At 45.0% G+C, this 13,617-nt stretch overlaps 1 protein-coding gene across 3 annotated transcripts in view; it reads right to left on the reverse strand.

Annotated features, from left to right (window-relative positions):
• Positions 1-13,617, reverse strand: part of CEMIP (cell migration inducing hyaluronidase 1) — a 118,851-nt gene that overhangs the window by 25,344 nt on the left and 79,890 nt on the right. For all 3 annotated transcript variants that reach the window (XM_063347432.1, XM_063347434.1, XM_063347431.1), the window contains exons 12-14: positions 6,971-7,146; positions 6,205-6,414; positions 445-650 (exon numbers count right to left, since the gene is read on the reverse strand). In XM_063347432.1, the coding sequence (XP_063203502.1) occupies positions 445-650; positions 6,205-6,414; positions 6,971-7,146 (592 nt within the window). The remainder of the gene's footprint in view (positions 1-444; positions 651-6,204; positions 6,415-6,970; positions 7,147-13,617) is intronic.

Here is a 13,617-nt window from a genome sequence, read left to right on the forward strand (position 1 = left end):
AATGCCACATCATTAAACAGTATCCGTTCTTTGCTAATAATGACTTCTAAATTAATGGGAATATTTTCAAAATTAGCTACCATTTGACAAGAGCACGAATGTCAGAACCCAGCCCATTCTGAACTCAGCAACTTTTTGCTGAGCCATTGGGATCAAGACTCCATAAGGCACAAGGCATCACTATGTACTTTGAAAGAGAGATTTTCAGCGCCTGAGGTAGCAACCATCTCAACTGACTTTATGCTAAAAATGAAAATCACACTCTAGGTGTGCAGGCATCGGAATAGCACAAGTATAAAGATCCTGAGAAGACTGCTCTCCCAACCTTTGGGGCATGCAGCCCGGACCTCTACAGAGGACTACACAACCATACACACGTAATGCTATCTTATATGGCTAAATCCTGCAGAGAAAAGAAAGAAGAAAAGGAAGGCTCCCACTCACCTACAGTCCTGCCTGGGTTTAGGGATGTACCCTGGGTAGGCGCCCTCCGTGATCAGCTTGCACATCCTGCTGTCTCGGTCGGAGGGGAGCAGAGTGCTAGGCTTAACAAGCAGTCCAAGGCAGTGATCAAATGTGTTGCGCTCTTCTGGCCCATCCTCCGTGAAGAAGCAATGGCCCAGGGCATCATAACCCACGACATCCTTCACCTGCATGTAGAAAACAAAGGTCAGTGTTCAGGTTTCATGCTTCAGCCACTGCAAAATAAGACAGAAACTTTACAGCAATGGCACATAGGAACCTCAATACCCTTTTGAACTCGGGGTGTATAAGCAAAAACCAAAGCAAGATCACTCTCTCTTCTTAAGAGCTTATAGTCTAAGCAATAACTCCAACACTTAAATTTAATTAGAATTTGTCATCACCTAGGAAATGCTCGTTCTGTTCTTTTGTCTGCCTGTGAAATCAGAGGCTGGCTTAGCATGAGGCTGGAAAAAACATGGGGTGGGGGATGAATGGAGGATGTTAGATGTTCAAATCACATCTGGGCTCATTCATCTTCACGTGGAGTTACATGAGCAGCTACATAAAATGCATCTGAAAAATGCAGCTGAGCTGAAAAAATATTTTTTCAGGCTATCAGAGAGGCGGCAAGTTGTTTTCCAGACAGGCTGGCTTGTTTTAGGTTTGACCTGATCCTTTTTTCCAAGTTGTTGACAGAAGCTTTACTTGACCCTGAGACAAATCAGCTGGTGTTAATCAGGGCTGTTCTGGTTTTGGTTTGAATGTTGTTAACATCGGGACACTGTTGTGTTGGACAGAACAATACCCATCACCCCACTGAAAGATCTGAGAAAACAATTTCAGGAGCAGATATGTGAATTCGAAGCCTAAGGCTAGGACTGGCTGGGAAACAACAGCCCTCAAACACACCGTGTCCAGCAAATCAGTTGTTACTGGATATGCCTGGGGTGTGGAAAATTAATTTCAGGTCTCCATTGGCCAGGTGAAGTGCTGGCTCTCCCGGGCGCTCTCCTTGCTCTTCCCATCAGCCATCACCCATCAACCACCGTGGACTTAGGAAACCTTCCTGGCAAAGCTTAGCCTGACACCAATGTGTTCTTACTAATGCTTCTGATGAAATAGCAATTGCCAAGGGGCAAAAGACAATATTAAAGTGGATAGAAGACCTATTCTTTATGGTGCCGTTGAGAGACCTGGGTACTCAAGCACCTGAATTACTTTTTTAAACAGGCCTGAGATGACTCTGTCATCTTCATGCCTCATCCTCAAGGCAAGGAGCACCAATTTAAAAAAAAATTCCAGGACTAGTGTTGAAATGATTACAAATATGTTTTCACATAAGAAAGAACACTTTGCTTGCCAAATCTATTACAAGCTTACATCTGCACACACATCTATTATGTATTATCCATGTTCCAGTGTAAATACGCAAATCTCTGAACACGAGTCATCACAGTAAATTAAACACAGCTAAAATGACCTGCAAAAAGTGGTGCATTCCATTAAACTACCTCACTGAAATTTACTGCTAACTTCCCCCATCTAATTAGATGAAAGCTTTTGCAAGGTTGAGGCTTCTTTATTTAGGTGTAAAACTATGTATGTACTCCTTGTAAGCACGAGCTGTCCCAGCCTTGTAATTGTAAAGGTTTGCAGGATAGGAGAACATTTCAGAAGAGTGACTTATCTTCAGAAGAAGTTTTCCAACATGTAGAGAAAGTCTTAAGCACAGAGATGTGAGAACTGCACGGAAAATGCCACTGAAATCTATTACACACAGTAATATCGGAAAGACACGTAAGTAATGGTGCTGTGACATTTAGATGATGGAGAAGGTTTCCTTCGAGAAGTATTAGCCACTTTCTATGACCATTTGTCTTCCCAGCCAGCACAGCACTGCACCAAGACTGGTACATGAAAACCTGTAGCGACCAGACTATAGCGGGGGCAAAGCCCACCTCTGTGCACGGGGAGGAACATCCCAGGGGAACGCACCTCCCGGTACGGCGAGAGGGGAGCGAAGCAGAGAGAGGAGAGCGCCCTGGCAGAGGGGCTCAGGGTCAGCAAATGCCCGTTGTGCTCCTAACTCATGCCTGAAAGCCCACAGAACAGCACGGAGTTATCAGCCAGGGACCTGGTCCCTAATGTATTTGTCGCCCTCCGTTTGATTAATTACTTTCCCCATATCTCATCTCTCGGTCAGCTCTGACTTAGTTTCCTGTGTGTGTTTTCATGCATAAGCACAGTACTGAAATGTTTGGATAGCAAATGAGATGCTTGTTCCAAAATCATTTTTCCAATGGATTCAATTTTTGATCTGATTAAAATATTCCTAATAGTCCGTAATCTTACTTTAACCATGAGTAATTTATGGCCAGATAATGCCCTTCATGGTAAAATAACTGCTGTGTATTAGAGCTGGATTACTAAGAGCAGATACCACTGAAGCAGTTAGATACCAACCTCTTATTCCATGAAGCACAGCTCTCCCCTGAATTCTGCCAGACTGTTCATTGACCTCCACTTAATTTCCCTCCCCAATGGCTGTTTCCATTTTAGCTTGCACCCTGGGACCCAGCGGAGAGAGTGGGAATCAGAGCAAAGTTTCATCCCTGGGATTGCAGTGGCGTAACTAGGTGGTTTTTATGGCCAATATATTAAAGAAAACATTGGGTAATTATTGCGTTTTCAAACAATAATTATGGTGAGAAAAGAATTTCTACAGATTTGTTTCCAGAAGGACCCTCTGTGCCTTCCAGTGAATATGAATTTGCAGACAAGTGCAGAATAGCCCATCAATGGGAGTGAGGTAATGTTGAGATAGTGACTTTTAGCACACTGTACAGGCCCATAGAAAAACATTTCTGTCATCAGGAATAACTGGATACTCTTATCTCCTAGTGTTTTCAGTATGAGTATCTCTGAAGTGACATGAGAAAAGTGATAGCAAAGCAAGCAGGGAAGCCTGTATGTAAATTACCAGCCTGCTTTAATGACAATTAAAAATAACTGACATCCCTCTCCCATTTGTTGAAGCATTTGCACAGGTGCTCAACCATGGTCACGCAAGAAGCCCCTCTAAAATCAATGGATTAATGTTAAGGACATCATTAAGTGCTGTGCTATGCTGAGGTTTAATAGCCCAGCTAGATTTTTTGTATGGCTGTTTCCAAAGTGTGGTTTGTGCACATCATCAAGGCAAATTTTCCCTCAGTCAAGCATGCTTTGGATCTACCTGATCTCAGAGGGAATGAATGTTACCTGGGGAAAGACGGAGCTCATTGCTGTTTGCGCAAATGGTGCCCATGCATGTAGAAACAGGCAGCGTTGCCCAAGTAAAAAGATAATAGGCAACTAGGAAATGTATAGAACAACTATTGTAATCCTCAGAGACCCATGTGGGTGTCTGTGAATGCATCTGGGATAGACGGAAGAGGAAAGGAAGGAAAACAGAGTCAGAAAGCAGATGAGGAGATTGTGGTGGGATCACCTGATGAACCAAGGCATGGAGCTGCTGACGGCAGATGTCTATCACAGAGCAGCGAAACAACATTTAAGTGATGCAACCTTTGGAGCGCATCTTCTGTGATGCAACTGAACAAACTTGGTCAGATTGCTTTGTGTCACTGGGGCTTTCTTTTCAGCTGTCAGCAATAATTACACAGTTAAAATAAAAAACGGGTAAAGTAGTAGGAATAGAGTTTAGTATTCACACATTTTGATAAACTATAATCAACAGGGATTAAATTCTTGACTAACATTTCAGATTGTAAATCCTAAGATTTCTCTTGGGTGCCTTGTCACAGAGGCAAAGCACGGTCATTTAGGGATTTGTGGCTGTTGAGTAACAGCAAGAGAATCAAGCTGCTTTCATCAACTACATCAGCCTGTCTAAATTTCATCGTGCCATCTCAGCTGGAAAAGCCTGAGCACATGGATCCCTATGCCATGGATCCCCTATGGCACAGTTGTCACTTGGAGAAAGCACAAGAGACAGAACTATTTCCAAATGCTCTATATGAACCCATCCATCTGACCGGTAAGAAAAATGCCAGGCTCTGGATATTTGGTTTGGCAAGCATTAATCAGTAGGGAATTACGTTAGCTCCAGAAGCAGGGCTGCAGCTCATCCGCAGCGGTGCAACCTCTGTGCAGCCGCAGAACGTGTTTATGGTGCCACCGGTAACAGCCCATGCTGGTGTGACAAATGAATGCCGCGACGCTGCCCTTCCACTCTGCACATTAATCGTACCCTGAGCCCCTGTACTGGAGACTTCGAATTGGGAAGATGCCATATGACCCTGAATGCCTTGTATAATTCATATAGTAGGGTGTCTTCTTTCTTCAGAAGCCGTGTTCACTTGGTAGGTTTTTAGGATTGTGCTATAAACTTCGAAGGACAGAGGTCAAAACCAAAACCTCAGATTCATAAATAGCAGATAAAAGCTGCTCTGCTTCTGGGGCTGCAATTTCAATGCCCTCCCTTCAACTTCTGTGCATTTCAATTACGCCTGCGACTTTCCCTTCCAATGTTGCCACTTTTAGAGGTTGTAGCCTGCAGTCCTTGCCAAAAGGAAGACTGTTAAGACGAAGCCCTCCCTGTGCTAGAGTCAGTAAGGGAGGAAGCATTCATCAGCCACCAAAGGGCAAAAATCATGTCTTAGCTAGGTGTTGAAAGCAAATGCTATTGCCCAAATAAGTTCAAGGAAGAGGGATTCTTACAGGCTCCTACTATGAGATCGTACGGCAATTTTAAAACAGTGGTATGAACTCCTAATGCACAGTGACCATCCAGGTTAAAACTGCCAATGATACGTTTTCTCTTAAAGCTCTGTTATATGTGGTAGCAGGGCTCTTGACTGTACAAAGGCTCCTCTTCAGGGCTCTGATACACTTTTTTTTCATTTTGGAATACACTGCGATCTCACTGACTGTGTGAGAGTCCTTTGCCTACAGAAATCTTGTCATTTTAACAGTCAAACCTGATGTTTATTTCACACCTTTCGCAGCTCTGCTTTTGGGATAGATTTCTGCACGTTTCCTGAGGAGAACTTCCTGAGGAGAACCCATCAGCGGTGGGATAAGAGTGAGGATGAGGAAAGCCTTTTGGGATCATGTGCCAGTCTCCAGGATGCTCAGGAAGGTAGTGTTGTTTTCCCTCTACATCCTTACCCAAAAGAAGGTGGCACCCCTACATCTGGGGAGAACCTGAATGTGTTCTTACCGTCACTGATGTGCTGCAACTTGTCTCCTAAGCATAGGTAATTTTATAGATTTATTCTAAAGGATTTCTTGCTTTGGAGAGCCACTCTGACAAATCAGAGCTCTGTGAGTGCTTAACGTTGTGAACAGCATCACAAACACAAACTTTTATGATGGGAAAGATGAAGCACACTTAAACCTTCTGATTATCCTCTTTAAATGGCAAGCTGTCTGTCTACAGATAGATCCAACTACTCATTAGAGACGGGCTGGTCTGCAGACATTGCTGCGCACAGACAAAAGCTCTGCCTGCTCTGAGTCACACACAGCCTACAGTGCCACATTGGCCTCCTCCTTTTTAATGCAGGTTGAAATACGCCTGGAATATATAACCACATAATCAGGACGGGGCGACGAGTCAGACACTAGCTCTAACAATAAAACACATCACCCTGCAATAATTGACCTGTATTCATGCTATGAGGAAATATTTTGACTGGTGCCTTGATCGCTAAGGTAGACATTGGTGCTTCTTACCAGTAAACCATTGGATCCATGGACTGTGACACAGCGGGAGAAGGTATGGTGGATGGAGACATCCTTCACGTACGTTGGAGGGTTGTAGCCTCCTTTCTCATCCACATCTCCAGCCATATGGAAGTGAATTGGGTAATGTCCCATTGTCTGCTGGCCCATATATTTCAATTCTAGACCTTCAATATGGGTAGCCTTAAAATCAAGACCAATCTGAAGAACAAAGAACATCAGTCAAGAAACTCAAAAGACTGTTGAGGGAAAGAAGGAGGGGGAACACAGGGACAGAGAGATTTCCTCTGTGGAAGGGAGTGTACGGCTGCAGGGTAAGGGAAAGAGGGTCGTGGTGGCTAAGGGGACAATAGATGCTCTGTGATCCCACCGCTGCTGCCATGGCTACATTTGACTTAATTTTAGAAGGAAAACCATTTGCATTTGATGTTTTCCATGAGATTCAGTGAGCTGGGCTCAAATCAAACTCCCTGGGCTGAGCACCAGCAGAATCTGGGGAAAACTGGGATTGGGATGTGGAGACTGTATCTCTGCTGGGCTGAGCACCAGCCTGGCTGGCTGAGCAACGTCTGCAGGGACGTGAGATGCACTTCAAAGCCAAGGGCCAGGCAGCAGCAGTGGGGTGGATGTGCTGCACTGTGGGGAGAGGCTGTTTGCTCAGCAGCTGACACGAGGGATTTTTTCCTTTCCTGGCTTCCTTGGTATGTGAAGGTGTGGCTGGGTGAAGGCAAGTGCAAGGAGAGGGCTCCAGCCCTACCTTGATGTGTCCCCCAAAGGTGTCGAAATCAAAGAAGGAGCATAACTTGCTGCTGTACTCATAGCACTGTCTCTCCATCTCGCCCATCACCACGACGTTGCGGCTCAGCAGCCCCACTTCTGCCCGCATGTCAACGCCATCAACGACTTCCCCAACGTGGAGGTATGCTGCTTTCCCTAAAAGAACAAGATCCAGTTTCAGGGTTACTCTGCCAATGCTGCTGGTTTCCCCTTGTGCTTCCTGCGGTGGAGTTGGCCTGATAATGAAAGCAGTAACTGAGTCAGCAAAAACTGTTGGCCGACTCCTCAAAGGAGGGAAGGCTGCAGCACAGGTACCACCCAAGGTCTTGCTGAGATATTTGTAACAGAGGAAGTGGGATTTTTGCTCTTAAGGTTGCTTGATTTATCCAGGGAGTTAAACTGACGGTCTGTTAGACAAAACACATTTCCTACCTTGAAAAGGAACTGCGATCACTCAAGAACCTTTTACTTTGGATAACAATCAGCCATGTATGAACATCCAGTACAAAGAAAAATGACGATGTAGCTACGGAGGAGTCCAAATCCCCAAAGTTAGCACAGCACTTCCTATAGCGAGGCATGGGGAGCTGCTCAGATCCTACAGCACTGCTCACAGGCCAACGTCGGTCTGATCCTGCTAACGCTGTGGCTGTTAATCTAAGCAAGGAGAGGACTGGGCACAAAGCCTTGTGGAAATTGTGGCTTGGATCAATTGCAATCCCTCATCCAGCTCGTGGGCTGCAAAACCTCCCGCTGCCTGCCCTCCCAAACCTTGCAATTTCAGATCCTCCCGCATGTCTCCAACTTGCTCTCAAGGCTTCCCTCTGCCCTGCTGTAGTCAGAGTTGATAGGATCTTCCCTCTACCTCATGCCACAACTCCTTTTGCCAAGACAGGTTGCTCATAATCTCCTCCACATGCACACCTGGCTCCAATAAAGGGTTAAAAGCACCGAAAGCCTTCCCTGGCCTGACCAGAAAGGGGTGAAGTCCAGGCAGTGCGGATGTCTAGAAAGCAAAATAATCTCTTTGCTGTAATTTCATTCAAACATATTCATGCTCCCTCCTTCCTTCCGCGGCTTTCTGCAGAGAATGCAGTTGGGAAAAGGTTCATCTTACTGACTACATTCTGTATTATTCCAGTAAAAATAAGTAATAAACTCTTTAAGTAAACACTGAGCTTTAAGGAATGCTACACTTGCATGTATTTAATTTCAATGGAATCGTTCAAAGCAGTAATTAGAAACAAATGGCAAGCCTGAAGCCTGGCTATTGCTGCGAAGTGCTTTATGCTTAAGCAGAGGTGCCAAGCCGAGGGGAGGATTCTGAACATGGAAACAGTCTTGTTTTTAACCAAAACACGATGATTTGACTTTGTAACAAAGATAAGCACACACTATTCCCTCCCTCTCTCTCCTGGAGCTGGGAGCAGTGTAGTTCGCTGGTAATACTGGGATTTGGGAAGGGTGAGTGCTCCGCCTTGCTCCAAGACTGCTGTGTCCATGCTGCTACGCCTGCCCTCTGCCTTGGCACCTCTGCCTTCAAAATAATGTGATCATGTGAAAATACACTGTTAACTAGAGGAGTGGTGATGGCAGGACAGGTGGATGCTTTTACCTGGGGCTGTGGTGGGAAGATGAGGGTCCTCCAAGCTCCATGCTCAGCCCCAGAAACAAGGGGCTGTGCGGGGCCAGGGGTCTGCACCTTGCCCACGTTTGCAATTGCCACCCTAGAAAGACCCTGGGCTTCCCTGGGTTGCTGCTCTGAAGCCAGCGAGCCTCGTCAGGTGTGTGGCCAAAAACAAGACCCTGTCCGTCCAAAAAGCAGCTTCGCTTCCCTTACTCACACACATTTAAAAAGCCGCTGCAGTGAGTGTCCCCCACACGAGGATACTCTATGCTGGACCCTTGGGGGAGTCTGCTAAGCAACACAGCCTCTCATTATGAAACTGTTTCTAAGCTGTTATTTTTCAGTTTCCCCCGGAGCTGACCTTTCCTTGATTTACTGAAATGCAGGAAGGAGTTCAGATAATCATAAGAACATCCTATTTCAAGCCACATCTCCAGGATTTGTAGCAGTGAAATTAGATAGGCAGTTTTGTTATTCATGTGCTGAGCTCTAGAATAATAAATGTCATGCTTGCACGTATTTAATTTAATTTAACACCAGTCCAGACATGCAAAATAGTGTAAGCACTGACAGGAATGTTAAATACGGACTAACCAGTTTCTAAATATAACTTCTTGGGTGCATGTTTTTCACTTTGTGCTTTTGCTGACTTGACTTGTTTGGAGATAAAAGGAGAGATGGAAAGCAATTCCCTTCCAACGTAAAAGTGGATTTTGAATAATAGCTCCTTTAACAGAGTTTTGAAAACCAAATCTCTCCTTGAGGCAGCCAGACATTCAAGCTCCCCGTGGCAATGGGGCCGTGCTCCTGAGGCGGCTCACGGGAGACAAACCCTGGCACGGGAGCCCCCAGGTGCTGTAAATGCCTGCTCGAAACCAGCATCCCAGCACTGGGCACATCCCACGGGGCCGGGAGCACCATGATAGACATGCGGCACTTTGAAGGAAGCCGCTGGGGCATGTTTAGTGATGGCCATGAAAAAAAAACCAAAAGAGGCAGCTCCATGGCAAGTTCAGGGAGTTCACACGGGGACGGAAGCTGCAAATTTGAAGTTAGGCTGCTCACAGCCAGCACGTGGAGCCTTCCCAGGGAGCAGCCGCAGCATCTGAGACCCTGGGCACTGACCATGGGCAAACCCAAGCCAAGGGTTTGCAAACCGGCACTGAAGTGGTTTGATACTAAAAAGGCAACACCGTGCTTTGAATGCAGGAGGAATGCGTCTGCTGCTTCAGCATCAAAGCCGATGCCTGTGATTGCCCAACCACTAACAAGCCCAGGGGTCACTGATTCAACATCTCCTCCTTTGGGCTCATTCTTCCTGCATCCCTCACGGATAGACGTTGCCTCGCCAGAAAGCCAGGTTTGTGCCATGTTATAATCTCAACCAAACAAAGCCTTGCAGTGACACGCATTACGTCTTCCCACAACAGGCCTGTGTGATGGACTAGGAAAAACGCCCTGGGTTTGCTGCTCTATTTGTCATACCGGTGCCTCTTGTTAGCAAAATGTAAATCCACAGGGAACAACTTCACTAATGTGTGGGCTTGCCTGGTAGAAGTCTTGATTCAGCAAAATATGAGCACATTTCCATGCTTATTACTCAAGACAGTGACTATTAAAGTCACCAGTTGGTGGTAAGGACAAGGTAATTATTAAAAGAAAGTATGCATTTAGATAAACATAGGTGATCCACTAATCAAGGGCACGCTTATGTCAACACAGCAATTCAAAGCACAGTCTCTCCAAACTGTACAAAGCTCCAGGAAAACCTGCCATAACTGAACCTAGTCATAAAACCTGGGGTCTCAGGCCTTATCAAACCTAGGAAGGGTGGAATTTTAAAACTATTTCAGCTGCTACAGATGTGGAAGGGTGCTCGGCTCTGGCGAGTTACACAGATGTCTCTCAAAACCCTCCCAGGTACACTCATGCATTCATAAATGCCCTGGCTCTAAATGACACAAACTGCTAAATCTCCCTTTCAGAAGTGAAACAGGCACTAGACGGTCTGGGTTTGGTGAAGATAAAGTGGAGCTAAGATGCTCCTGGATTATTTTTTTTTTTTCTCTAAAGAGGCTTTTGTTCTCCTTTAGGCTCTCTAAGGCTAAGACCTTCTCTCTCATGGTCTTTTAACATTTCCTAAACAAGCGTTTTTAAAGAAACATTAAATACAAACTTGTCTGTTCAAACCATGTAATCCAGTGACAGTGAATCCTTCAGGGCATCTTTAAAATCAGTGCAACTCATTGTAGATGCCAGCCCAGACCTCTGTCAGATTTCGCATTTTTGCCAAACATTTGTCATCACTGGTGGTAATGCCCCTATTGCTTATATTTAATAACCAACAAATGTTCACACAGGGATCCTGTCAAATCCTCATTATTCTGAATGATCTTGACGGGCTTTGCTATTGCATCCCTAAGCCGCAAGCCTGTAGCGCAACCCAGCACGGTTTGGGTGAGCTGACCGGCTTCTTGAGTCACGCAGTACAACCTGATGTCTTAACGAACAAATGTTGCTCAAATTCACAACTTTTACGTGGAAAATTAAGTTTCCAGTAAAAAAGACATAGAGCAGAAAGGATGCAACTTTACAAGGAGTTCAGAGCTAACTAAGCCTTCTTGAGAGAGTTTCCTGCTGGGTAACTCATCCTATTATAGCCCTTAACCCCTTTTCTCCTTCAAGATCCTGCACGGTGTCCCGCAAAGGCTGGAAATACACCCTCCATTGTAGGAGTGTGAAGAGCCTTGAGTTCAGGTGGATATTATTAAGTGTATGCTTAAATGCTGTGTTGGATCAAAGCCTCTGTAGCTGTTTGGTTTCAAGGCTGAAATGAGTGGACCTTGCTGCTGCAGATAGGTGCGCCAGGAAGATTGATGTGGACTGAGGGCAGTGCATCTGCTCACGCTGGCTTTAACTGAGCACTGAGAGGTCTCTGCAAGGTCTATTAGTGTTCTATCCCCAATGGCGGTGTCACACTCTTTCCTAAGCCCACTCCTGTCACACCTCCCCCCCCTCCCACCTGTCCCACCTCCCACCTTTCTGCAGCAGCTACTCAGCAATCTACCAACACACTTCTGTAAATGCTAGGTTTTACGCCACTGGCCTTCCAGTTTTTCCTCTCCTTATCCTGACATACAAGTTCTTGCAGCTGGGATGGGAAGATTAGGCAGGTCTGGTGGACAAGCAGGTCAAATCCTTTCTTAAATCAGGCTTAAACTCAACCCTTCCGAACCACTATGTAGAATTGCGCACGTTTCTTCCAACTCTGCTTCTAGGCAATGCCCAAAGGTAGAAGAAAGAGCTCTGAAAGACTGTTAGAAAGGGCCATTTCATGACATTTCCTGCCCAGCCCTCAAGCAGCGGGGTTGCCTTAAAAAAAGACTTTCCATCAAGTTCCAGACAAAATGATGCCAACTTCTGAACGAAACCTCCTAAATCTCTAACAGTATCTGAATTTTGACAGTGAACTGACTTCTCCCACCCTCACAGCACAAGGTGAATGTTGAGACAGGCTGGGAAGTTGTTAGACAACTAAGGATTTACATTTTTAATTCAAAGTTCTCTGCATGAACAAGATCACAGTAAACTCCGTATCTCTATCGTATTTACTACCCAATAAGCAGGATTTAAGATATGTATGCTTGTAATCATGGATTCACCAATCTAATTGGGATAATTGGAGTAATTATGCCAGGCACAAATAGCTTTTTCATACTACATCAAGAGCACAGAGAAGCAAAAAAGAGCATTTCATCATTTTTGTTCCGTGGTGAAACTTATCAGCATTGGTAGTAACTTCATACAGAGCAACCAAGATGCAGATAAGACTTGTTTCCCAGGGAAACTAGACAAAATACTTGATCTTTCCTACTATCCAGTTCTATCGTAACAACACAACCCTTCCTTCCTTCCTTCCTCCTCCCTCCCTCTGCCCTCTGCCGTCGTCCCTCCCCAGGCCTTGTGAAGCTGGAAGATCAAACGGTTTTAATCTGTTCCCACAGAGAAAATAATCTAGGCACAAAAATGACAAGCAAAAAAAAGTTAAACAAAGGAGGCGAGTGGAGAAAAAAGTTCCATTTAAGTGAGCGACCGTTTGACGGGGAGCAGGACCTGCAGAGCCGCGTCCTCATACAAACCACGCTTACTCATGGGAGCAGCAGTTTTGACATTAGTGTAATCACTCCAATAAAGGACTGCACATGATGAGTACCTGGATGCCCTCCCTCGCTTTCTACACTGAGATTTGCAGAAGTCCACAGTCAGACAACTAAATCCTACTAAAACCTGATGGGAATTTAGTATTAACTCTCTTAAGCTGTTTTGAAAAGACCGGCCTCTAATCAATCCATTTCTAGCAAGTAAAGCAAGTATGAGTTTTCAGCAGGAAGTATCAAATATAAATAGGACATGAGCTAACTAATGAGTTTGACTTATTTGGCACAATACACTAAACCATGTCTATTAAAATATTATTAAACGATGAGAGCATCAATTATAATTAAACCTGGGTATGCCAAGTGGCTGCCCCACCAAATTGTCTGTCCACAAAGCGGAGGTTTTCTGCCTTTTTTTAAACAAAGAGACTCTTAAGTAGTTCAGACATGACATTTAGGTTTTGTTTAAAAAAAAAAAAAGGAAAGGAAAAAAAAAAGATAAAAAGGGAAATAAACCCTCATGGGTAGGAATGGTTTTATCATTTGTCTTTCAAAGGGCAGACCTTTGGAGTTTTCAGCTGCTAAGCTAAGGCTCTTAGGAAAATTAGGCCATTCCACTTACTACAAGTGATATCCCTCCGAGATGCTGTATATAGATGCATCTGTGCGGAAGTCTTTTTTTTCAGAAGAAGCGAAGCAATCTTGACTGTGTCACATAGGGAAAGGCGGGCAGACCTTTATCACAAATGTCTTCTGCAGGCAGTCGAGAACTGAATGCAGCCGCGTGAGCGCAGGCTGTGCACGAGCCGCCCACCTGTGCTGAGGCTGGACACCAGCCCACTG

Source organism: Chroicocephalus ridibundus, chromosome 9 (genome assembly GCF_963924245.1).
Source record: "Chroicocephalus ridibundus chromosome 9, bChrRid1.1, whole genome shotgun sequence".
NCBI lineage: Eukaryota > Metazoa > Chordata > Aves > Charadriiformes > Laridae > Chroicocephalus > Chroicocephalus ridibundus.